The sequence below is a fragment of the Blennius ocellaris genome (genome assembly GCF_963422515.1).
Source record: "Blennius ocellaris genome assembly, chromosome: 11".
NCBI lineage: Eukaryota > Metazoa > Chordata > Actinopteri > Blenniiformes > Blenniidae > Blennius > Blennius ocellaris.
The window spans coordinates 21,351,611-21,378,740 of record NC_137660.1 but is presented as its reverse complement, the minus strand read 5'-3'; the positions used below and the strand labels follow the sequence as shown (position 1 = coordinate 21,378,740).

At 39.1% G+C, this 27,130-nt stretch overlaps 1 protein-coding gene across 1 annotated transcript in view; it reads left to right on the top strand.

Moving 5' to 3' along the window:
• Positions 1-524: 524 nt before the first annotated feature.
• Positions 525-27,130, top strand: part of LOC308136420 (mucin-2-like) — a gene marked incomplete at both ends in the record, with an annotated part of 28,869 nt that continues 2,263 nt past the window's right edge. Inside the window, 38 exons of the mRNA XM_080504757.1 lie at positions 525-600; positions 781-1,036; positions 1,187-1,301; positions 2,481-2,553; positions 2,634-2,758; positions 2,859-3,075; positions 3,388-3,513; positions 3,619-3,733; positions 4,308-4,458; positions 4,541-4,654; positions 4,735-4,804; positions 4,905-5,042; positions 5,619-5,783; positions 5,868-5,962; positions 6,044-6,170; positions 6,277-6,532; positions 6,654-6,706; positions 6,792-6,895; positions 7,543-7,694; positions 7,822-7,960; positions 8,549-8,659; positions 8,764-8,943; positions 9,465-9,704; positions 9,800-9,956; positions 10,214-10,342; positions 10,421-10,544; positions 22,755-22,924; positions 23,030-23,277; positions 23,418-23,601; positions 23,677-23,893; positions 24,031-24,206; positions 24,390-24,459; positions 24,890-24,990; positions 25,100-25,131; positions 25,233-25,407; positions 26,212-26,252; positions 26,443-26,466; positions 26,551-26,640. Coding sequence (XP_080360883.1) covers positions 525-600; positions 781-1,036; positions 1,187-1,301; positions 2,481-2,553; positions 2,634-2,758; positions 2,859-3,075; positions 3,388-3,513; positions 3,619-3,733; positions 4,308-4,458; positions 4,541-4,654; positions 4,735-4,804; positions 4,905-5,042; positions 5,619-5,783; positions 5,868-5,962; positions 6,044-6,170; positions 6,277-6,532; positions 6,654-6,706; positions 6,792-6,895; positions 7,543-7,694; positions 7,822-7,960; positions 8,549-8,659; positions 8,764-8,943; positions 9,465-9,704; positions 9,800-9,956; positions 10,214-10,342; positions 10,421-10,544; positions 22,755-22,924; positions 23,030-23,277; positions 23,418-23,601; positions 23,677-23,893; positions 24,031-24,206; positions 24,390-24,459; positions 24,890-24,990; positions 25,100-25,131; positions 25,233-25,407; positions 26,212-26,252; positions 26,443-26,466; positions 26,551-26,640 — 5,136 coding nt within the window. The remainder of the gene's footprint in view (positions 601-780; positions 1,037-1,186; positions 1,302-2,480; positions 2,554-2,633; positions 2,759-2,858; positions 3,076-3,387; positions 3,514-3,618; positions 3,734-4,307; positions 4,459-4,540; positions 4,655-4,734; positions 4,805-4,904; positions 5,043-5,618; positions 5,784-5,867; positions 5,963-6,043; positions 6,171-6,276; positions 6,533-6,653; positions 6,707-6,791; positions 6,896-7,542; positions 7,695-7,821; positions 7,961-8,548; positions 8,660-8,763; positions 8,944-9,464; positions 9,705-9,799; positions 9,957-10,213; positions 10,343-10,420; positions 10,545-22,754; positions 22,925-23,029; positions 23,278-23,417; positions 23,602-23,676; positions 23,894-24,030; positions 24,207-24,389; positions 24,460-24,889; positions 24,991-25,099; positions 25,132-25,232; positions 25,408-26,211; positions 26,253-26,442; positions 26,467-26,550; positions 26,641-27,130) is intronic.

Genomic DNA, 27,130 nt, shown 5'->3' with positions numbered 1-27,130 from the left:
ATTGGGGAGGTGCAGCCACATTACAGCGCGCCAGGGAGCTGATGAAGATCAAGGGTCTTGCTCAGGGGCCCACAGTGGTGATCTGTTCACAGTGTGGAACATGCAAGTTTCGGATCCCAAGTCCACCTCTTTAACCTCTAGGCCACCATTGCCCCTACAAATGTTGGCAAGATGTTGTAAATGACAACACTGAACTACTTGTAAGACGTTTAATTTAATCTAAAATTATTACTGCAATAGTGAAAGGTAAGCCCAGAATGAATGATTACAATGCAAACAAAACACCAGCATTGCCACCAGATTGTCCAGAAGGTTGCTGTTTGTTCAGGAGACATACAAGATGTGGAAGATAATGGACAAATATTGCAATGGAATCAGATGTACACTCAGGCATGCTGTCAACATCCTGGAGAAAAGAGCCACCATTCTTGAAGGTGGGAGGGGAACAAATAAACAATCCTAATATAAGGAGCCACTGACCATGGCCCATGATTCCCTGCTCTGGTGACTGAACAGTGGCAACAATGAAGTGGAGAGTCCTGTGGTTGTATTTCTTCATTTTGGCTGCTGCTGAAGTCACTGAAATCCAGACCAGACTGGGTAAGATGCAAAATATTGTACTTTCTCGGCAGCTGGTTGCCAGTCATTCATGTATTATTACAGTTTACCACACTTCTGACACTGATGGGGTATAGGATGAAATAAATTAGTCGTGATTTTCAAAATTCATGTGAATTCATTGAAGAATGTTGATAACCTTTTCTCATTGTATTTCTCCAGTTCGTAACCATGTCAGCAGCATCTGTAGCACATGGGGCAGAGAGCACTTCAAGACATTTGATGGTGATATATACCACTTTCCTGGTATGTGTGAATACAACCTGGTCTCCGACTGCCATGAGTCCTACCAAGAGTTCTCAGTGCACATGAAGAGGGACAGCAACGATGGAAACCCGACTGTCAGCTATGTGATAGTAACCATCAACGACCTTGTATTCAACCTCAGAAAGAGTGTGGTTACTCTGGATGACAACAAGTATGTTCATAGAACAAATCTTAAAAAAGCAACTATTTCGTCAAAATTGAATTTGTCTTTATTGTGTCAAACTGAATAGTGTTTAAATTGTCCATGCTATTCAATCAATAATAAAAAAAATTATTTATTTATTTATTTATTTTAAATCAGTGTCACATTGCCACACATGGGTTTGGGAGTACAAGTGGAGAAAAATGCTGCTTACATCAAACTCGAGTCCAAAGTCGGTGTCACTGTCATGTGGAACGGCGAGGACGCTGTCATGGTAAGATCCTCGTTTGATATGGAGTACCAGATTATTTTAGAAGTGCATCAGGATCACTTTGAGGTTACTAAGGCTACTATAAACATGTTCAAAGGTTTGTCCTTTGTAATGCAATGTATTTAGTGTTGACCATCAGTTAACGGGGGTTTAAAACTAGATTGCGACTGGAATCCCTCCCAACATAAAAACCAGCCAAGTCTCCTGGAACGTTGCAATGACTTCCTGTTGCAACCCCTGTAAAATTGTGCAGCTGACATTTTTATGGCTTCAGTTTCAACATTGATCTGACTCTTGACGTGGATTTTGATTGATTGCAGTCCTGGGCCAGGCGCGATGTCAGAAATTTTCCACGTGCATATGTCAATAATTCTCTAACTATACTGGAACTCAGCTAGTCTACAAAAGCAAAAACAGGTTGGGAGACGAGATCTGGATGCAAAACAGAGTTTTATTAAAACTCGGAGCCCTGGTCGACCAAAAGGACACAAAGAATATGCATTAGAGTTAGCTCCTAAATACACATCTGAGAGCCCTCCTTCATTAATTCGTCATCCAGCGGGGTGTTTCCAACGCTGTTCGTTTGACAATTTGAAAATAACCGTGTTCTCGACCAACGTGTCTGGAGAGGCCCCACCCCGTCCATCTCGCTTACCGCGTGACATCAATGGTGGTTTCTTCCAGCTGCAGTGGGTCCGTGTTTACATTCTCAGCCTCTCTCCTGCCTACGTTTACATTCTGAGTTTTAATGGAATCCACTAATTGTCCCTACTTTAAACGTTCCTATGGTTATTCTGGCCCTTTCATAAGACACGGTTAAAATCGCCTGAGGTGGTCCGGGATTTTTTTCAAACATTCATGAGTTTATTACATTGCTCTTGGTTTAGTCATCATGCATAATATGTTCGGTTATATCAAAACTGAGTGTTGCAAGAAACATAAGATAATTATTCAACACTCTTCATGACAAATAAGAGTCAAATCTGTTCCCATTGAGATAATAATTGAAGGAAGTCAAAGAATTTTTGAAAGCAACAGTAAAAATCTGATTTTTTTCAGTTTTTTCACTTGACTATACGGATGATGTATAGCATTGTGTCAGTGTTTGACAATAATAAATGTAGACAGTGTCAATAAAATAGTTTGAAACCGATCTAAACCTTTTGTTTTGTTGTTTTTTAGGTGGAGGTCGATGAAGACTATGCTAACCGCACTTGTGGACTTTGTGGAGCATTCAGTGGAGCCTTTCCTCATGGTACATAGCATCTTTTGTTCTGTTTTCTTACATTTAATCTGCAACATGGCATGTGACACTATGAATGTACCCACATGCAGGTCTCAACTTCAACCCCATTGAGTTTGGCAACAAACAAAAAGTCCATCGTCCGAATGATGACTGTGAAGACCCCTCTGAAGATGAAGACTCTTCACAAACTTTGCAAGATTCATGCAAGGACTTTGTGAGTTTATATAATTCAAATATTGTGATATATAGTGACATTTGCCAATTTACAATTGAGAAACATTACCTCAACCAACCACCTCTTTTGTCTTTTTTAGCAAACCACATGTGAAAAGATGCTGCGTTCAGAGTCCTGGAGCTCCTGCACCGCCCTGATAAACCCTGAACCATACATCCAGGCCTGCATGAGGGACATGTGCGGCTGTAACAACATAACGAATGATTTCTGTGTCTGCAGCACACTGTCTGAGTTCTCTCGTCAGTGTTCCCATGCAGGAGGACATCCCCCCAACTGGAGGACGCCTCAGTTCTGTGGTAACAGAACACTTTCTTCTTTGTCCCTGGCTGTCCCCCTTTATGTTTTGTACTTTACACAGTGCATTTACTCTAAAATCATCATTAATGAAAAACAATTTTGGTGATTTTTGAAAGGACATTTAAAACATGATTAAAAAGTGCAGATATGTGTAGAATTCATTGTCACTGATGTGATTAAAGGCATACAAATAAGCTTAAGTGTTTCAAGAGATTTGAAAAAGATGTATAGTCACAGAAAACGTTTTTAATAATTCACTCCTGCCTTGATATATGAGTATGAACTGCATGTTTTGCTTTTTACCTCCACAGCTAAACAGTGTCCCTACAACATGGTCTATGGGGAGAGTGGTTCTCCCTGCATGGACACTTGCACACATCAAGACACAGTTTCACTTTGTGAGGACCACAAAATGGACGGCTGCTTCTGTCCTCCTGGTTGGTACTCTACATATATTTCTGTTTTTATGTTTTGATCACAATGAAACTTAATTTAGAGTTTCCTGGTAAACATATACATACAATCAGGCATGTTTGTTGCAGGGACTGTATTCGACGATATCTCCATGAGGGGATGCATCAATCAGTCTGAGTGTCAGTGCAAACGTGAAAAAATATACAACTCTAGTGAGATTTACAAACAGGACCAGGAGGAATGGTATGTCACTTATTCAGTCATTTAATACATACTGCATATATGCATCATTAAAACTGGAATAGTTACGAATTTGAAAGTTCTCAGTTAATAGCAAACACATGATAATACCACGGCAGCAGTGCTACTCTATTAAAAGATCAGGAGGTAGTTTTTATTTTCACACGACAGTTATGCACAATTTCTGTACATCTCTTAATTTGTCAACAATTGTTATAATCATTGCTATGAAGATTTTATAGTTACCAATGGAAAGTTCTCTCAATTGAAGGATTGAGAGATTGCTGAAACTTCCTCCTATAAAAACATGTAAAAATAAGATTATAACTTATTTTTATACAGAGTTACCACATTTCCTTTCACCATACTGCAGCTGAGTTGAGCAATGTCAAAGCTGCATCTGGTAGATTACAGAAACCATCAACTTTACTAGTTTGCTGTTCAATAAATTCTTCCCACTGGGAAGTGGAATCTTTTCTAACTCACAGTTAATGATCTCACTATTTTTCAGTGTTTCAGAATTGACATGTGTCACCTTCACTCTGACAACATCATAAATCACTTGTGTCTCTTCCAGTAAATGTTTGGCGGGTGTATGGGAGTGTAACCAACTTCCAACACCTGCTTTATGCGCCATTGAAGAGGGTTCACATGTAACTACATTTGATGGGAAAACTTACACTTTTCATGGAAACTGTTACTACACACTGGCCAAAGTTGAGAAAAAGGTGGGAAAAGTCATTGCTTTGCTCAGCTCAATGTGTTCATGCCTTCAAAGCTGTATAATTTATTCAATTAATTGTGTTCCAGGATGAGTCAAGTCAAAAATTTACCATTCTGGCACAGCTGACGCCATGTGCAAACCAAGAGTTTGACACGTGTCTCAAGACCGTTAAACTCCTGCTCAACAACGACCGAAACAACGTGAGATACATACTCTGGTGAAATGTTATAAATCACAAACATTTTTGCTGATTTGTTATAAAGAATCTCTTTCTGTTCAGGGATTAATATTCACTGCTGATGGCACTGTGAAGCAGAATATGCAGACCCTCACTTTGCCGTACCGCTCAGGTGAGTCAGACAGTGAAAAAAACTCTGAAGGAAACATGATGATGTTCACTCGTGCTTCAATATCCGACGCTCCTCTTTCTGATTTTCTGCCGCCTTGAAGGAGACATCAGCATTTTTCACGCCTCATCCTTCCATATCTTGCTCCAGACCAGTTTTGGGTTACAAATTCAGATCCAACATGTTCCCATCATGCAAGTCTATGTCAAACTTGATCCGAGCTACAAGCAAACGACACAAGGTAAGATTTATATTTGTTTTGATCATAAATAAAATGTCCATAATTAAGACGTCTTCATGACAACCCTGCTTATTCTAACAGTTAAATGACAATAATAAGGGTGATGCTGATTTTAGTCAAACATTTTTCTTTCTTTCCTAATTGTACATTTTTGGTATTGCCTTTCTGAATCCAATTCCATATTATTGAGCCATGTGGTCTGGGTAATTTGAGGCTCGCTCAGGTCCCAGTAGAGGATTTATGGTTATTCACAGTGTCCAGAATCTGTACAGGAGTCTCCAGAGAAATTTGCTTGTATGTTAACGGTGAGTTAGGATCTTACATGAAAACTTAAATAGTTTGCAAGTGGAGGATGATCTCAGATAAAGAAGTAACAATACATTGCTGTACTTTTCTTAACAAACTCTAAAGTAGTTTTAGATATAAATATTTGTGACTGTAATTTTCACATTTCCTTTTCCATTCTGAAATTCCAAACTAAACCCAGAAAGAGCTGCGTCAAATTTCGGCCAATATTTGTGGATTTAAGATATGTTTTTTCACTTTATGGATTGTTAAAATGATTTATTCCTTCAGGTTTATGTGGGAACAACAACATGATCCTGTCTGATGACATGAAGACTCCTCAGGGAATCGTTGAAGGAACTGCTGCAACTTTCACAAACTCCTGGAAGGCTAACCTAATGTGTCCGGACAGAGAGGAGAGATTGGATGACCCCTGCTCCTTCAGTGTGGAAAATGGTGGGAGACGTGTTCAATCACTTTGTTTACTCACAAATTTTTGTTAATTTATTAATCAGAGTGCTACATGTCCTCTTTTCTCAGAGCGATATGCGAAACACTGGTGTGCTTTGCTGCTGAGTCCAAATAGTACATTCACACAGTGTCACTCAGCAGTGGATCCAGATGTTTACTACAAGGTACAATGAAAGCTTCTTGTCTGCCTCTCACTGAGTTGGATGGGACTGTCACTCTCTAAAACAGTGTGTTGTCTTCTGCAGCGTTGTACTTATGCCAGCTGTAACTGTGAGAAGAGTGAAGCCTGCCTGTGTGCTGTTTTCTCCTCTTATGCACGAGCTTGTGTATCGAAGGGAGTGATGCTGCCTGAGTGGAGCGAGACTGTGTGTGGTAAGAGTGTCTTTCACTTCGTTAAGATACTGCTCAGTAATAGTTGGACATCTTCTCTTTCATGTTAGTACTAAAACTCTGTACACTGACACTGTCTACCAAACAGATAAATACATGAAGAACTGCCCAGCCTCTCAGACCTTCTCTTACAACCATCAAAGATGCCAGATGAGTTGCAGATCTCTGGGCTCAAACCAGCAGAGCTGCAGCTCTGACTTCTCTCCTGTTGATGGCTGCTCATGTGCTGAGGGTTTCTACTCAGATGACAATGGCATCTGTGTCCCCATGTCAAAATGTCCCTGTTACCATAACGATGTCTACATCAAACCTGGGAAGTCTGTCAGCATCAAAAATGAGCACTGGTGAGTTAGTTCAGGAATGCTGCTCAACACTAAAAATTCAATACAATATGACGTGTACAGTCACAACAGTTTCAGATCTCTGTGTGTTGCATGATATGTTTTTGGTGTGGGTTTTTTCTAGCGTCTGCACCAACGGGAAACTTCATTGCCATTCTCAGACAAAGCAAATTTCGAGTCAGTCCATTTCTTATATAATTACCCAAATTTAAACATTTGAATTTTATGCATTGTGTCATAAAGCAGTTTCTTTCTTTTTCAGTTTGTCATTCTCCAAAAGTATTCTTCAACTGCTCCACTGCAGCAGCAGGAGAGCTTGGTCTGCAGTCCGCTCCAAGGTGTTCAAATGTGAACGGCGATGACTGTGTGAGTTATTTTTGCTTGTTTTTTTTTTTTTTTTAATCAAAATTGGTCATGCACTCGTAAATCTCCTAATAGAATAAAGGTAAAAAAATAATTATACATCTTTAAAGGCTGAATGGTGAAGCGGTAGTTAATGCTCTTGCATAATATTAATAAGGTTGTGCGTTCAAATCCAGGCTAATAAGTTATGTGTGGAGTTTTCATGTTCTCTGGGTACTTTGGTTTTCTCCTATAGTCCAAAGACATGCATGTCAGGACTCCCAATTGCTCACAGGTGTGGATGTGAATGTGTGTGGTTTGCTGTCTCTCTGTGTTTTTCCTGTAATGGACAGGTATATTGTAAAAATTCTTCACTAAGTTTCTTCTGAGTTGGGTATTGTGGTTGTTTCAGACACATGCTACTTATACTTTACTAGTATTACTAACTCCATCTTCCCAAGCTAATTTTATTTTATTTAAGAATTCATTTTATATCCACTTTGCCTTCATACCAATTTCTGTTTTCATTTTGCTCAGAAGTTAGTGACAAGGGCAACTGTGATGTGTTATTTCCTGTGCTTAGAAAAACTATTTGAATGATATGTTGTTTCCATAATTCAATCTAAAAAACATGTCTATTTTGTTTTTTTGATTGTTGTCTGTCTTCTCAGGAATCCACAGAGTGTGAATCTGGCTGTCTTTGTCCTGATGGACTCCTTGAGGATGGCAAAGGTTCCTGTGTGAAGAAAAAGGAATGTCCGTGTGAGCATGATGGTCAACTTTTTGCTCATAAATCACAAATTCCTGACAAGTGCAACACATGGTATAAAACTGCTTCCGACTATTTTCAAAAACATTAAAATCAAATAAAAAGGCATCAAATGATATAATATTCTAATTTTATAATTGAATTTCTTGAATTCTACTTGAAACCTTTCTGACATATCTAGCACCTGTGAAAGTGGGAGATGGAACTGTACTGAGAAGAAATGTCATGGAACTTGTATTATTTATGGAAGTGGTCATTACTCCACATTTGATCAGCAAACATACACGTTTCAAGGAAATTGTGCCTACTTTGCTGTTCAGGTAAAAAAAAAAAAATCTGCTTGTCAGAATTACCCCAAATTGCATATATGCTCAGTTTGTCACATGTTCATCCTGTTTTCAAAATGAAATAACAGTTAACTATATTTTTACTGAAACCTTAACAGTGAAGAATGCATGAATAAGAGTCTAAATGTGCTAATAAGCAATACAACTGAAAAGATACACCAATCCGCTACAATGTTATGATGAGGGTGGAGTAAATAAAATTTACATTTCTTCCATCATTACAACTTGCAGTTTGTGGGATATATCCAGCTAGTTAGTGACAAGGAACGGAACAAATTTAAAAGGCGGATCCAAATAGCCTCCAACTCACAACATTCTGGACTTAAACAATCCGCTGTTTACTTTCTGGTGCCAGATACCACAGCATACACAAAGAGGACCAGTGAAGTTCACCCATTAACAGTTCAAGGCTGTTTTTGGAAAAACAGAACTTACAAATAGTTAGGCAGGTGAACATGACTGGTCTGGCTGATTGGTCTGTTGTGCTTACAAGTTTTTCTGCTGCAACAAAATTGCTTTAAAATCGCTTCTTGGATCTTTGATAAATATCTATCTTTCCAGAACAAATGTGGGAAAAACAAATCCCAGCAAGACTTTGCCATCATCACAGAAAATGTCCCGTGTGGCTCCATGGACACGGCATGCTTCAAAACAGTTCGTATCCAGCTGGGGGTAAGACATTGACAACCAAAACATATTTCAAATCTTTTTAAATTCACACAACAAAATTTAATACCAAGCAAACTAAATTCCATATTGTTTTTCCTACATTACAGAGAAATGAAATCAAACTCTCAAAGGGTAAATATGTAGAACAGGACCTGGAATATGGCCTTCAGCTTCAGTATAGAATAAGGAGAGCTGGCTTGTATTTGATCATTGAATCTGACATTGGCCTGGCTGTATTATGGGATCGTAGAACAACCATACGCATACTCCTGGAACCACAGCACAGTGTAAGTCATGGTCACACTGACCACAAATATGCTGCTTAATTGCTGAATAAAATTCATTGCAGCAATCGATGTTTCTTTTGGATGAGGCCTTTTTCTTCTAAACCACAACAGCTGTAGATATTTTCAAAATAATTATTGCTTATTTTGTGGTGTGATGATACAAATGTACAGAGAATAACATGAATTGTTTTGAATGAAAAACTGCATGTGGCCTTACCATATGCATTTATACAAAAAAAAAAACACTATCACCTGCCTTTGAGAAAAGACAGAATGGTGTTGCAATGAAAACATAAGCCAATTTCTTTATTTGACCTTTTGACTCTATAAGTTCTAATATCTTATTTTTTCATTGTTTCTGTCATAATTACCCTCTTCTACCCAGCCTGAAGGATTAGTTAAAAAAAAAAAAAAAAGAGTTGTTATAGCTTCCAAATCAAAGCATGAAGCGTATTTGACATCTCCACAACAATGCCAGGTATTTGTTGTCAAACAAGCAATTGGCTCCATTTGTTTTATAGGGAGCAGTGTGCGGCCTGTGTGGAAATTTTGATGGTGATGGACAAAAGGACTTTGCCATGCCAGGTAACATGATCGCCAACAACTCATTAGAGTTCGCAAACAGCTGGAAATTGCAGAGCTCATGTCTTGATGTGGAGGCAAAGGTCAGCTCCTGTGAACTAAAACCCCATCGACATCATTGGGCAAAAATGATGTGCGGCATTATAACTGGACAGACATTCAAACAGTGCCACAAAAAGGTAACAGTAACAAAGAGGTTATGATGTACAGGTCCCTGCTGACAATATAACAGACACCTTTAAATATCTTTCACTTCTTCTGACCTTCTCTACAGGTAAATCCTCGTCCTTTTTATGAAAACTGTGTGGAAGACTCATGCGCCTGCGACTCTGGAGGAGACTGCGAGTGTCTCTGCACCGCGGTAGCAGCTTATGCTCAAGCTTGTAATGAGGCCGGAGTCTGCGTTGCATGGAGGACTCCTGACATCTGTCGTGAGTACACATTTTTACTTTCAGGACTTATTCTTCAATGAAGTTAAAGCAAAAAATTTACAAAACACATGTAAGATTGCCTTAGTGATAATTTGAAGTGATTTATATACAGATGTTGCTAAGTGCAGCAGAGCAGACTAACAATAAACGATATATCAGTGAGTTACTATTTGCAAAGATCAGGCTAAGTATGTCAGTATAATCACTTCGAAAACTATATTTAAACTTGTATTTACAGAAAATGTTCTTCTTCCTAGCTGTCTTTTGTGATTACTACAACAGCCCACATGAATGCCAATGGCACTACAGACCTTGTCACACACCATGCTACAAAACCTGTTTGAATCCTCAAGGAATCTGTATCAATCCCCTTCCCACTCTGGAAGGTCAGACGTCAACTGAAATTATTCCAGCATTGGATCCTTGTAACAATCACTAATTTTCTGCCATGTGACTTTTCATAGGCTGTTACCCTATGTGCCCAGAAGATAGGCCCATATATAATGAGAGGAATAATACATGCGTGGAGTACTGTGTTCCAACGACTACTATTACTATTCCTCCTGAAATACCAACTACAATTTCAAGGTCAACAACAACATCTAAATTCACAACTACAATATTGGGGTCTACAACATCACCAACTGAATCTGCAACTACAACAACTGTTTCTACAATAACACCAACTGTGTCTACAACAACACCATCTGAAACACCAACTACAACTGCAGGGTCTTTAACAACAAAACCCAGATTCACAACTACTACAACAGGGTTTACAAAAAAACCATCCGAGTCCATAACTACTACAACAGGGCCTACAAAAACACCCTCTGAAACACCAACTACAACCACAAGATCTAAAACAACCCCATCCAAATCCACAACTACTACAACAGAGTCTACAAAAATACCATCTGAAATACAAACTACAACCACAAGGTCTATAACAACCCCATCCAAATCCACAACTACTACAAAAGGGTCTATAACAACATCTGAATCCACAATTACAACAACGGAGTCTACAAAAACACCTTCTGAAACATCAACCACAACTACAGGGTCTACATCGAAATCAAATGAATCAGCAACATCAACCACGAGGTCTACAATAACACCAACTGAATCCACAACTACAGGGTTTACAACAACACCAACTGAAACTACAACTAGAACTACAGGGTCTACAATATCACCAACTGAATCTACAACTAAAACAACAGCATCTACAACAACACCAGCTGAATACAGAAATAAAACCACAGGGACAACAACACCATTGTCTGAATCCACATATACAACCACAGCCTCAACATCAACACCAACTGAAAAAATAACTACAACCACACCTGTAATAGTAACTGCAAGTTCAAGGTCGACAACTCCATATCATAGCCGCATAGTAACAACTACATCAGTCACAACACCACCACTAACTGAATCCACAACTGCAACTACAGGATTTACAACAACGCCATCTGAAACACCAACAACAACTACAAAGTCTACAATAACACTAAGTGAATCCACAGCTAAAACAACAGGTTCTACTACAACACCATCTGAAACACCAACTGCTACAACCACAGGGTCAACAACAACACCATCTGAATCCATAACTACTACAACAGAATCTCCAAAAACATCTTCTGAAACACCAACTACAACTACAGGGTCTACATCAACATCATATGAATCAGCAACATCAACCACGAGGTCTACAAAAACACCAACTGAATCCACAACTACAGGGCTAACAACACCACAAACTGAAACTACAACTGGAACGACAGGGTACACAAAATCACCAACTGAATATACAACTAAAACAACACCGGCTGAATACAGAAATAAAACCACAGAGACAACAACAACATTGTCTGAATCCACATTTACAACCACAAGCTCAACATCAACACCAACTGAACAAATAACTACAACCACACCTGTAATAGTAACTGCAAGTTCAAGGTCGACAACTCCATATCATAGCCGCATAGTAACAACTACATCAGTAACAACACCACCACTAACTGAATCCACAACTGCAACTACAGGATTTACAACACCATCTGAGACACCAACTGCTACAAACACAGGGTCTACAACATCACCAACTGAATCCACATCTATAACCGTGTCTACGACAACACCATCTGAATCCATAACTACTACAACAGAATCTCCAAAAACATCTTCTGAAACACCAACTACAACTACAGGGTCTACATCAATATCATATGAATCAGCAACATCAACCACGAGGTCTACAATAACACCAACTGAATCCACAACTACAGGGTTTACAACAACACCAACTGAAACTACAACTAGAACTACAGGGTCTACAATATCACCAACTGAATCTACAACTAAAACAACAGCATTTACAACAACACCAGCTGAATACAGAAATAAAACCACAGGGACAACAAAACCATTGTCTGAATCCACATATACAACCACAGCCTCAACATCAACACCAACTGAACAAATAACTACAACCACACCTGTAATAGTAACTGCAAGTTCAAGGTCGACAACTCCATATCATAGCCGCATAGTAACAACTACATCAGTAACAACACCATCATTAACTCAATCCACAACTGCGACTATAGGTTCTACAACAACACCATCTGAATCCACAACTACTACAACAGGGTCTACAAAAACACCATCTGTAATACCAACTACAACAGGGTCTACAACAACACCTTCTGAAACACCAACTACAACCACAGGTTCTATAACAACAAAACCCAAATTCACAACTACTACAACAGGGTTTACGACAAAAACATCTCAGTCCATAACTACTACAACAGGGTCTACAAAAACACCATCTGAAACACCAACTACAACCACAAGGTCTAAAACAACACCATCCAAATTCACGACTACCACAACAGGGTCTACGACAACAACATCTGAATCCACAACTACTACAACAGAGTCTCCAAAAACCCCTTCTGAAACACCAACACCAACTACAGGGTCTACATCAACATCATATGAATCAGAAACATCAACCACGAGGTCTACAATAACACCAACTAAATCCACAACTACAGGGTTTACAACAACACCAACTGAAACTACAACTAGAACTACAGGGTCTACAATATCACCAACTGAATCTACAACTAAAACAACAGCCTCTACAACAACACCAGCTGAATATAGAAATAAAACCACAGAGACAACAACACCATTATCTGAATCCATATATACAACCACAGCCTCAACATCAACACCAACTGAACAAATAACTACAACCACACCTGTAATAGTAACTGCAAGTTCAAGGTCGACAACTCCATATCATAGCCGCATAGTAACAACTACATCAGTCACAATACCACCACTAACTGAATCCACAACTGCAACTACAGGATTTACAACAACGCCATCTGAAACACCAACAACAACTACAAAGTCTACAATAACACTAAGTGAATCCACAGCTAAAACAACAGGTTCTACTACAACACCATCTGAAACACCAACTGCTACAACCACAGGGTCAACAACAACACCATCTGAATCCATAACTACTACAACAGAATCTCCAAAAACATCTTCTGAAACACCAACTACAACTACAGGGTCTACATCAACATCATATGAATCAGCAACATCAACCACGAGGTCTACAATAACACCAACTAAATCCACAACTACAGGGTTTACAACAACACCAACTGAAACACCAACAACAACTACAAAGTCTACAATAACACTAAATGAATCCACAGCTAGAACAACAGGTTCTACAACAACACCAACTGAATCCACAACTACAGGGCTAACAACACCACAAACTGAAACTACAACTGGAACGACAGGGTACACAAAATCACCAACTGAATATACAACTAAAACAACACCGGCTGAATACAGAAATAAAACCACAGAGACAACAACAACATTGTCTGAATCCACATTTACAACCACAGCCTCAACATCAACACCAACTGAACAGATAACTACAACCACGCCTGTAATAGTAACTGCAAGTTCAAGGTCGACAACTCCATATCATAGCCGCATAGCAACAACTACATCAGTCACAACACCACCACTAACTGAATCCACAACTGCAACTACAGGATTTACAACAACGCCATCTGAAACACCAACGGCAACTACAAAGTCTACAATAACACTAAGTGAATCCACAGCTAAAACAACAGGTTCTACAACAACACCATCTGAAACACCAGCTGCTACAACCACAGGGTCTACAACAACACCATCTGAATCCACAACTACTACAACAGGGTCTACAAAAACACCATCTGTAACACCAACTACAACAGGGTCTACAACAACACCTTCTGAAACACCAACTACAACTACAGGGTCTACATCAATATCATATGAATCAGCAACATCAACCACAAGGTCTACAATAACACCAACTGAATCCACAACTACAGGGTTTACAATAACACCAACTGAAACTACAACTAGAACCACAGGGTCTACAATATCACCAACTGAATCTACAACTAGAACAACAGTATCTACAACAGCACCAGCAGAATACAGAAATACAACCACAGGGACAACAAAACCATTGTCTGAATCCACATTTACAACCACAGCCTCAACATCAACACCAACTGAACAAATAACTACAACCACACCTGTAATAGTAACTGCAAGTTCAAGGTCGACAACTCCATATCATAGCCGCATAGTAACAACTACATCAGTCACAACACCACCACTAACTGAATCCACAATTGCAACTACAGGATTTAGAACAACGCCATCTGAGACACCAACTGCTACAAACACAGGGTCTACAACATCACCAACTGAATCCACATCTGTAACCGTGTCTACGACAACACCATCTGAATCCATAACTACTACAACAGAATCTCCAAAAACATCTTCTGAAACACCAACTACAACTACAGGGTCTACATCAATATCATATGAATCAGCAACATCAACCACGAGGTCTATAATAACACCAACTAAATCCACAACTACAGGGTTTACAACAACACCAACTGAAACTACAACTAGAATTACAGGGTCTACAATATCACCAACTGAATCCACAACTAAAACAACAGCATCTACAACAACACCAGCAGAATACAGAAATACAACCACAGGGACAACAAAACCATTGTCTGAATCCACATTTACAACCACAGCCTCAACATCAACACCAACTGAACAGATAACTACAACCACGCCTGTAATAGTAACTGCAAGTTCAAGGTCGACAACTCCATATCATAGCCGCATAGTAACAACTACATCAGTCACAACACCACCACTAACTGAATCCACAACTGCAACTACAGGATTTACAACAACGCCATCTGAAACACCAACGGCAACTACAAAGTCTACAATAACACTAAGTGAATCCACAGCTAAAACAACAGGTTCTACAACAACACCATCTGAAACACCAGCTGCTACAACCACAGGGTCTACAACAACACCATCTGAATCCACAACTACTACAACAGGGTCTACAAAAACACCATCTGTAACACCAACTACAACAGGGTCTACAACAACACCTTCTGAAACACCAACTACAACTACAGGGTCTACATCAATATCATATGAATCAGCAACATCAACCACAAGGTCTACAATAACACCAACTGAATCCACAACTACAGGGTTTACAATAACACCAACTGAAACTACAACTAGAACCACAGGGTCTACAATATCACCAACTGAATCTACAACTAGAACAACAGTATCTACAACAGCACCAGCAGAATACAGAAATACAACCACAGGGACAACAAAACCATTGTCTGAATCCACATTTACAACCACAGCCTCAACATCAACACCAACTGAACAAATAACTACAACCACACCTGTAATAGTAACTGCAAGTTCAAGGTCGACAACTCCATATCATAGCCGCATAGTAACAACTACATCAGTCACAACACCACCACTAACTGAATCCACAATTGCAACTACAGGATTTAGAACAACGCCATCTGAGACACCAACTGCTACAAACACAGGGTCTACAACATCACCAACTGAATCCACATCTGTAACCGTGTCTACGACAACACCATCTGAATCCATAACTACTACAACAGAATCTCCAAAAACATCTTCTGAAACACCAACTACAACTACAGGGTCTACATCAATATCATATGAATCAGCAACATCAACCACGAGGTCTACAATAACACCAACTGAATCCACAACTACAGGGTTTACAACAACACCAACTGAAACTACAACTAGAACTACAGGGTCTACAATATCACCAACTGAATCTACAACTAAAACAACAGCATTTACAACAACACCAGCTGAATACAGAAATAAAACCACAGGGACAACAAAACCATTGTCTGAATCCACATATACAACCACAGCCTCAACATCAACACCAACTGAACAAATAACTACAACCACACCTGTAATAGTAACTGCAAGTTCAAGGTCGACAACTCCATATCATAGCCGCATAGTAACAACTACATCAGTAACAACACCATCATTAACTCAATCCACAACTGCAACTATAGGATTTACAACAACGCCATCGATAACACCAACAACAACTACAAAGTCTACAATAACACAAACTGAATCCACAACTAAAACAACAGGTTCTACAACAACACCATCTGAAACACCAACTGCTACAACCACAGGGTCCACAACATCATCAACTGAATCCACATCTATAACCGTGTCGACTACAACACCATTTGAAACACCAATTACAACCACAAGGTCTACAACAACACCATCCAAATTCACAACAACTACAACAGGGTCTACAACAACACCTTCTGAAACACCAATAGCAACTTCAGGATTTACAACAACGCCATCTGAAACACCAACAACAACTACAAAGTCTACAATAGCACTAAATGAATCCACAGCTAAAACAACAGGTTCTACAACAACACCATCTGAAACACCAACTGCTACAACCACAGGGTCAACAACAACACCATCTGAATCCATAACTACTACAACAGAATCTCCAAAAACATCTTCTGAAACACCAACTACAACTACAGGGTCTACATCAACATCATATGAATCAGCAACATCAACCACGAGGTCTACAATAACACCAACTAAATCCACAACTACAGGGTTTACAACAACACCAACTGAAACACCAACAACAACTACAAAGTCTACAATAACACTAAATGAATCCACAGCTAGAACAACAGGTTCTACAACAACACCATCTGAAACACCAACTGCTACAACCACAGGGTCTACAGCAACACCTTCTGAAACACCAACTACAACTACAGGGTCTACATCAATATCATATGAATCAGCAACATCAAACACAAGGTCTACAAAAACACCAACTGAATCCACAACTACAGGGCTAACAACACCACAAACTGAAACTACAACTGGAACGACAGGGTACACAAAATCACCAACTGAATATACAACTAAAACAACACCGGCTGAATACAGAAATAAAACCACAGAGACAACAACAACATTGTCTGAATCCACATTTACAACCACAAGCTCAACATCAACACCAACTGAACAAATAACTACAACCACACCTGTAATAGTAACTGCAAGTTCAAGGTCGACAACTCCATATCATAGCCGCATAGTAATAACTACATCAGCAACAACACCACCACTAACTGAATCCACAACTGCAACTACAGGATTTACAACAACACCATCTGAGACACCAACTGCTACAACCACAGGGTCCACAACATCACCAACTGAATCCACATCTATAACCGTGTCTACGACAACACCATCTGAATCCATAACTACTACAACAGAATCTCCAAAAACATCTTCTGAAACACCAACTACAACTACAGGGTCTATATCAACATCATATGAATCAGCAACATCAACCACGAGGTCTACAATAACACCAACTCAATCCACAACTACAGGGCTAACAACACCACAAACTGAAACTACAACTGGAACGACGGGGTACACAAAATCACCAACTGAATATCCAACTAAAACAACACCTGCTGAATACAGAAATAAAACCACAGCGACAACAACAACATTGTCTGAATCCACATTTACAACCACAAGCTCAACATCAACACCAACTGAACAAATAACTACAACCACACCTGTAATAGTAACTGCAAGCTCAAGGTCGACAACTCCATATCATAGCCGCATAGTAACAACTACATCACTAACATCAATACCACTAACTGAATCTACAACTACAAAAACAGTGTCAACAACACTAACTGAATCCACATCTACAGGATTTAAAACACCATCTGAAACACCAACTACAACCACAAGTTCTACAACAACAAAACCCAAATTCACAACTACTACAACAGGGTTTACGACAAAAACATCTCAGTCCATAACTACTACAACAGGGTCTACAAAAACACCATCTGAAACACCAACTACAACCACAAGGTCTAAAACAACACCATCCAAATTCACAAGTACCACAACAGAGTCTACGACGACAACATCTGAATCCACAACTACTACAACAGAGTCTCCAAAAACACCTTCTGAAACACCAACACCAACTACAGGGTCTACATCAACATCATATGAATCAGCAACATCAACCACGAGGTCTACAATAACACCAACTAAATCCACAACTACAGGGTTTACAACAACACCAACTGAAACTACAACTAGAATTACAGGGTCTACAATATCACCAACTGAATCCATAACTAAAACAACAGCATCTACAACAACACCAGCAGAATACAGAAATACAACCACAGGGACAACAAAACCATTGTCTGAATCCACATTTACAACCACAGCCTCAACATCAACACCAACTGAACAGATAACTACAACCACGCCTGTAATAGTAACTGCAAGTTCAAGGTCGACAACTCCATATCATAGCCGCATAGTAACAACTACATCAGTCACAACACCACCACTAACTGAATCCACAACTGCAACTACAGGATTTACAACAACGCCATCTGAAACACCAACGGCAACTACAAAGTCTACAATAACACTAAGTGAATCCACAGCTAAAACAACAGGTTCTACAACAACACCATCTGAAACACCAGCTGCTACAACCACAGGGTCTACAACAACACCATCTGAATCCACAACTACTACAACAGGGTCTACAAAAACACCATCTGTAACACCAACTACAACTACAGGGTCTACATCAATATCATATGAATCAGCAACATCAACCACAAGGTCTACAATAACACCAACTGAATCCACAACTACAGGGTTTACAACAACACCAACTGAAACTACAACTAGAACCACAGGGTCTACAATATCACCAACTGAATCTACAACTAAAACAACAGTATCTACAACAGCACCAGCAGAATACAGAAATACAACCACAGGGACAACAAAACCATTGTCTGAATCCACATTTACAACCACAGCCTCAACATCAACACCAACTGAACAAATAACTACAACCACACCTGTAATAGTAACTGCAAGTTCAAGGTCGACAACTCCATATCATAGCCGCATAGTAACAACTACATCAGTCACAACACCACCACTAACTGAATCCACAATTGCAACTACAGGATTTAGAACAACGCCATCTGAAACACGAACGACAACTACAAAGTCTACAATAACACTTAGTGAATCCACAGCTAAAACAACAGGTTCTACAACAACACCATCTGAAACACCAACTGCTACAACCACAGGGTCTACAACAACACCATCTGAATCCACAACTGCAGCTACAGAATTTACAACAACACCATCTGAAACACCAACTGCTACAACCACAGGGTCCACAACATCACCAACTGAATCCACATCTATAACCGTGTCTACGACAACACCATCTGAATCCACAACTACTACAACAGAGTCTACAAAAACACCATCTGAAACACCAACTACATCCACAAGGTCTACAACAACACCATCCAAATTCACAACTACTACAAAAGGGTCTACGACAACAACATCCGAATCCGCAACTACAGGGCTAACAATACCACAAACTGAAACTACAACTGGAACTACAGGGTACACAAAATCACCAACTGAATATACAACTAAAACAACACCGGCTGGATACAGAACTAAAACCACAGAGACAACAACAACATTGTCTGAATCCACATATACAACCACAAGCTCAACATCAACACCAACTGAAAAAATAACTACAACCACACCTGTAATAGTAACTGCAAGTTCAAGGTCGGCAACTCCATATCATAGCCGCATAGTAACAACTACATCAGTAACAACACCACCACTAACTGAATCCACAACTGCAACTACAGGATTTACAACAACGCCATCGACAACACCAACGACAACTACAAAGTCTACGACAACAGAAACTGAATCCACAACTAAAACAACAGGTTCTACAACAACACCATCTGAAACACCAGCTGCTACAACCACAGGGTCTACAACATCATCAACTGAATCCACATCTATAACCGTGTCTACTACAACATTATCTGAATCCATAACTACTACAACAGAATCTCCAAAAACCTCTTCTGAAACACCAACTACAACTACAGGGTCTATATCAACATCATATGAATCAGCAACATCAACCACGAGGTCTACAATAACACCAACTGAATCCACAACTACAGGGTTTACAACAACACCAACTGAAACTACAACTAGAACTACAGGGTCTACAATATCACCAACTGAATCTACAACTAAAACAACAGCATTTACAACAACACCAGCAGAACCACCACTAACTGAATCCACAACTGCAACTACAGGATTTACAACAACGCCATCTGAAACACCAACGGCAACTACAAAGTCTACAATAACACTAAATGAATCCACAGCTAAAACAACTGGTTCTACAACAACACCATCTGAAACACCAGCTGCTACAACCACAGGGTCTACAGCAACACCTTCTGAAACACCAACTACAACTACAGGGTCTACATCAATATCATATGAATCAGCAACATCAAACACAAGGTCTACAAAAACACCAACTGAATCCACAACTACAGGGCTAACAACACCACAAACTGAAACTACAACTGGAACGACAGGGTACACAAAATCACCAACTGAATATACACCTAAAACAACACCGGCTGAATACAGAAATAAAACCACAGAGACAACAACAACATTGTCTGAATCCACATTTACAACCACAAGCTCAACATCAACACCAACTGAACAAATAACTACACCCACACCTGTAATAGTAACTGCAAGTTCAAGGTCGGCAACTCCATATCATAGCCGCATAGTAACAACTACATCAGTAACAACACCACCACTAACTGAATCCACAACTGCAACTATAGGATTTACAACAACGCCATCGATAACACCAACGACAACTACAAAGTCTACAATAACACAAACTGAATCCACAACTAAAACAACAGGTTCTACAACAACACCATCTGAAACACCAACTGCTACAACCACAGGGTCCACAACATCATCAACTGAATCCACATCTATAACCGTGTCGACTACAACACCATTTGAAACACCAATTACAACCACAAGGTCTACAACAACACCATCCAAATTCACAACAACTACAACCGGGTCTACAACAACACCTTCTGAAACACCAATAGCAACTTCAGGGTCTACATCAACGCCATCTGAAACACCAACTACAACCACAAGGTCTATAGCAACAAAGCCCAAATTCACAACAACTACAACAACGTCTACGACAACAATATCTGAATCCACAACTACTGCAACAGGGTCTACAACCACACCAACTGAAAGTACAACTAGAACTACAGGGTCTTCAACAAAACCTTCTGAAACACCAACTACAGGGTTTACGTTGACATCATATGAATCAGCAACGTCAACCACGAGGTCTACAATAATACCAACTGAATCTACGACTACAGGGTTTACAACAACATTAACTGAAACTACAACTACAACCACAGGGTCTACAATATCACCAACTGAATCCACATATATAACTGTGTCTACGACAACACCATTTGAATCCACAACTACAACAACAGGGAAAACAAAAACCCCATCTGAAACACCAACTACAACCACAAGGTCTACAACAACACCTTCTGAAACAACAACTACAACTACAGGGTCTACATTATCACAATCCAAATTCACAACAATTACAACAGCGTCCACGACAACACCTTCTGAAACACCAACTACAGCATTTGTATCGACATCATATGAATCAGCAACGTCAACCACGAGGTTTACAACAACACCAACTGAATCCACAACTACAGGGTTTACGACAACACCATCTGAAACACCAACTACAAATACAAAGTCTACAACATCACTAACTGAATCCACATCTATAACTACACCTGTAATAACTGCCAATTCGACTTCAAATCCTCCTCCACAGCATGACCAAATAGTAACAACTACATCAGTAACTATAACACCACTAATTGCATCTACAAATACAAAAGAAACACCAACCACAATCACTGGGTCAACGTCAACATCATTTCAGTCGACAACTCCAATCATACCAAAGAAAACATCAACCTCACCACTACCTGAACATCAAACGTCAACTGAACAGTCACGTACCGCAACAAGTTCTACAACATCACCTCCTGAATCAACAACTTTAATTGCAACAACAACTGGTGCGTCTTCCACGCCTTCATTGCCTGGCTGTCCTTACTGGGGTGCAGTGGTAAGATATTTGCTCAGTGTTTATTTTCAGCGAGTTCAGTTGTGTGCAGTCTAGTTTCTATGTTGGATTGAATGTTTTATTTTTTATTCTTTTTCTTCTCAGCAAAATGAGACATTTTATTTTTGCAACTGCACCATTGCCAAATGCATTGAGAACAACATACTTGAAATCCTCCCATATGAGTGTCCACACATTGAAAAAATAGCTTGCACTAATGGAAAGGAGCCCGTTCTTGTCTTTGATGAATACCACTGCTGTCAACACTATATTTGTGACTGTAAGTTTGCCTTAACACTGCGAAAAAAATGTTTTAAAATATGAACATAACCTGTGAAGTAACATTTTTAAAGAAATGTCATCTATTTTATTGGTTTCTTTTCAGGTGTATGTGAAGGCTGGGGCAATCATCATTACAACACCTTTGATGGATTATACTACAGTTTCCAAGGAGATTGTACTTATGTTTTGATGGAGGAGATCACACCAACATTTAACTTAAAGATACATATTGATAATATGTTTTGTGATCCCAATGAAAATGTTTCCTGTGCTCGATCTATAACTGTATTCTATGGATCACAGGTTGTCAAACTGATCAATCATAATCTCAATGGAGCACGAGAGCTAGAGGTAAACTAAAATCAGCCCATGAATAATTCCCACCTTGTGCATTAAAATAAATTGACATACAAAATAACTCTACATAACATAGTTACAGGGAATTACAAAATAATTATGATTTTGTGTCTTTTTAATTCATTCTCTTATAGGCATTAAAAAACTCAGAGAAGCTGAAGCTGCCTTATTCACAGCAAGGTGTTGGAATAACAAATTCTGGTACACTATTGATTTTGGAGATCCCTCAACTTGAAGTGGTCATTGAATTTGGAAGGACAGGCTTCAGTGTCCATCTTCCATTTCAATACTTTGGCAGAAACACACAAGGCCACTGTGGTAAGAACTGTTCAGTGTTCACGTTTGGAAACCCTTCGTTTCATGCAGACTTGTAATTGTTGTCACCACTATTAGGAACATGCACCAACAATCAGGCCGATGACTGCATGTTGCCTGGAGGCCAGCTTGAGAAAGACTGTGCTGCAACGGCCGACTATTGGATTGCAAAAAACAATGAAAAAGCCAACTGCATAAGGCCACATGCATTGCCCATCAACACACCTGCGCCCCCACTTGAACAAACTCCATGCAGGAAGGATTCCATATGTGATCTGCTCACAAGCAAATATAGGTAAACACTTTTTTATTGCAATGGAATAGAACTAATTGATTAAATTCAGTACACTGCTGTTGAATGTATTGTTGTTGTTTTTTTTAAAGCATAGATGTTGTCCTTACCCTCAATTCAATTTTGTATACTCTCCTCAGTGTTTTTGCAGAGTGCCATGACCTTGTTTCGCCAGACAATTTCTACCAAGGTTGCGTATTTGATAGCTGCCATGTGTCTAATCCAGCCATGGAGTGCACAAGTTTGAAGGCTTACGCTGATGCCTGTGCTCAGGCTGGAGTTTGCATCCACTGGAGGAACCACACAAGGTTGTGTGGTAAGAAATCTGTTATTGGTTTATTGCGAATGCTGGAAGTGGTAGAATTCTGCGAGGACTTTTTTTGTTGTTGTCTTTTTTGGTTTTTAACAAGCACTCGACAGGTGATTGTCTACTCCGTCATATGAATGAAGGTTGGCAGCATGTGTTTAACCTATATATATATCCTTTCTTGATCAATAGAAAGTGATTGCTCATCGGACAAAATATACAAGCCATGTGGACCGGTAGAAGAGCAAACCTGTGAAGACGAGTAAGTTTTATAGACAGCAAATTTCATATTCATTCAAATGTTTAATAAACATATAATCATTTTAAAAGATATATTTATTTCTAAGCATTGCAGAACAAATTTTATATGCACAGGATTGTTGCCCAAGAGATTTGATCAATGTATGACTAGCAATGTTTTTTTCATCCAAGGTATACTAATGACTCATTTGCTTTTTTATGGCCTTTTGTCTTCCCTCTAACACTGATGATTTCCATATGAGAGGGTAAATTATTTAAAAATGTGGATGTCTTTATAGTCATCCACATTTTAACCCTAATCAATTTTACATGATGTTTAAACTTAATAGTATGTGGTCAGGTTTACAGTAAGCACTAAACACTTGCTGATGGACTTCGAAAGCACTACCTGTAAAGTGATAAATATTTTTCTGAATGATGGAATATTGCAGTCCCAACAAGCTGACCATGAAATTCATGACAGAGGGCTGTTTTTGTCCTGAGGGAATGAAGCTATTCAACAAATTCTCCAACATATGTGTTGAAAAGTGTGGTATGTGTGGAAAATTTTAAATATGAATATTTCATTTTCACACATACAAAAAAAAAAACACAGTACAGCATTTAGAACTGATTGTCTATAATAAATTCTGATTTAACAGGGTGTCTCGATCCTGAGGGAATTCCTCGTGAGGTAAGCTGAGTTTTGTATTTCTCTGTTCTTAAAGTCACTTTGGGGATTTTATCTGCAACAGATCAATTTTCACAACTGCTTTTCTGTGTCGATTCTTACAGTTTAATGAAAAGTTTGAACAAAAATGCCACAACTGCATATGTGAGGAGTCAAAGACGGTGGCTTGCAAGCCAAAGGAGTGCCCAGCACCAGTGACATCACACTGCACCACCTCAGGCTTTGTCCTTGTCAACCAAACTAATCAGTTGAACCCCTGTTGCTTCGACCAAGTTTGCCGTGAGACATGTTCATACTTTTATCACATGCTTCTGCACATCATTGTTGAACAAAACCCTTGCTTGTTAGATTCTGATAATTGTCTTTCCCTACCAAAGACGATTATCACAAACCTTTTGTTTATTTCATGAATCCTGTATGTGTCTCTATTTTTTTTTTTTACTTCAGGTGGCATCATCTCAGCATGTTCTGAGCTAGAAACACTGTGAAAACTTTCCTCATGTACATTTTTGCCTTCTGACATAAAATTCCATAATTCAGTCAAAAGTAATTTACTTTGCCGCAATATGATCTTTTTCTTCACCATTAATGAAAAAGTATAGCCCAAATGGCAATGTTTTTGTTGAAGGGTCAGCTGGACATTATGTTGTGTACATGCGTGTGTATGTTTCTATATATGAATTTTATTATGAGCAAACGTTTTATTTAATCATTGTAACCATTACTGGAGATCATCTATGTATCTAGGATTCAATAGGACCACTTGTTCAGTTTGACTTTCTACTTGCTACGAAGGTGCATGGTATCATATCATAATTTCAGAGAAGTATTTGCTCAGAAAAAACCATTCTCCTTCACAGAATGTCAAATCAACACTTGCCCTGTTCTCAAAATGAACTGTTCAGTTGGATATAAACCAGTCATCAGTGTTCCTGAGGGAAAATGCTGTCCAGAACTTACATGTGGTAAGCACATGAGTTCAGCTCAAACATATTTGCCTATATGGACAATCATAATAAATAATTAAAACCAATGTAACACATTAACATATTGAACTTCTTTTTGTGTCCCATTGTCTCCTAGAGCCTAAAAGAGTTTGTGTGAATGGAGACATTGAATACCCGGTAAAAATGATAACATGGAACATTGCATTCTCTGGTGCATTGATGAACAATACAAACAACATAAAAATGTCTGTTTTGTATTTCCCAGCCGGGCTCTTCAGTTCCTCGGGGTCTATGTGAGAACTGCACATGTGCAAGAAAGACTAACACCTATTCTGCTGGTCTGTTTGAAATATCTTGTGTGCACCAGCAATGTGAAAAACGCTGTAACAAGGTGAGTAAGCACGTTTAGCCAACTTGTTTTAATCAGGGAGTTACCAGTGTTTGAACAAATGAAACTTCTACGTCCTCTCTTCAGGGTTATGCATATGTGGAACCTGATTCTGACAAATGCTGCGGGAGGTGTGTACAGACGCACTGTGTATTAGATAATAAGCAGCCCCTGGTGGTAAGTTGTATCCTCTTTGGCAGCTAGTCACATGTTTTTGTGGGGGGTATTTGCCTTTGTCTGTGCTTCACCATTTCCATCACAATCACTGAAATAAATGGAAATTTATTATGTTTGTGGTATTAACATAAGGCCTTTTTTTTATTTTTTTTATTTTGTGTCCCCACTTTACTTACTAATACGGATTCAGAATTTCTTCCAATGAGAATATTCACTTTTTATACACCTGTTAGTTTCAAGAAATATTGACGCATGTTAAAGTTATAATATAATAATTTCACTGAGGAAGGGTTCATTTCATAAAAGGGTTCATTTTACATGTATAACCTTTCAGGAAGGCGAAACCTGGTCACCAACATTGAATAAGTGTGAATTATACACCTGTGTTAGGAGGGGAGACAATTTAACACTTCTCAATTCAAATGTTATCTGTCCGCCATTCATAGAGAGCAACTGCCATCCTGTAAGTATCACTTCCAACAAATCAGAA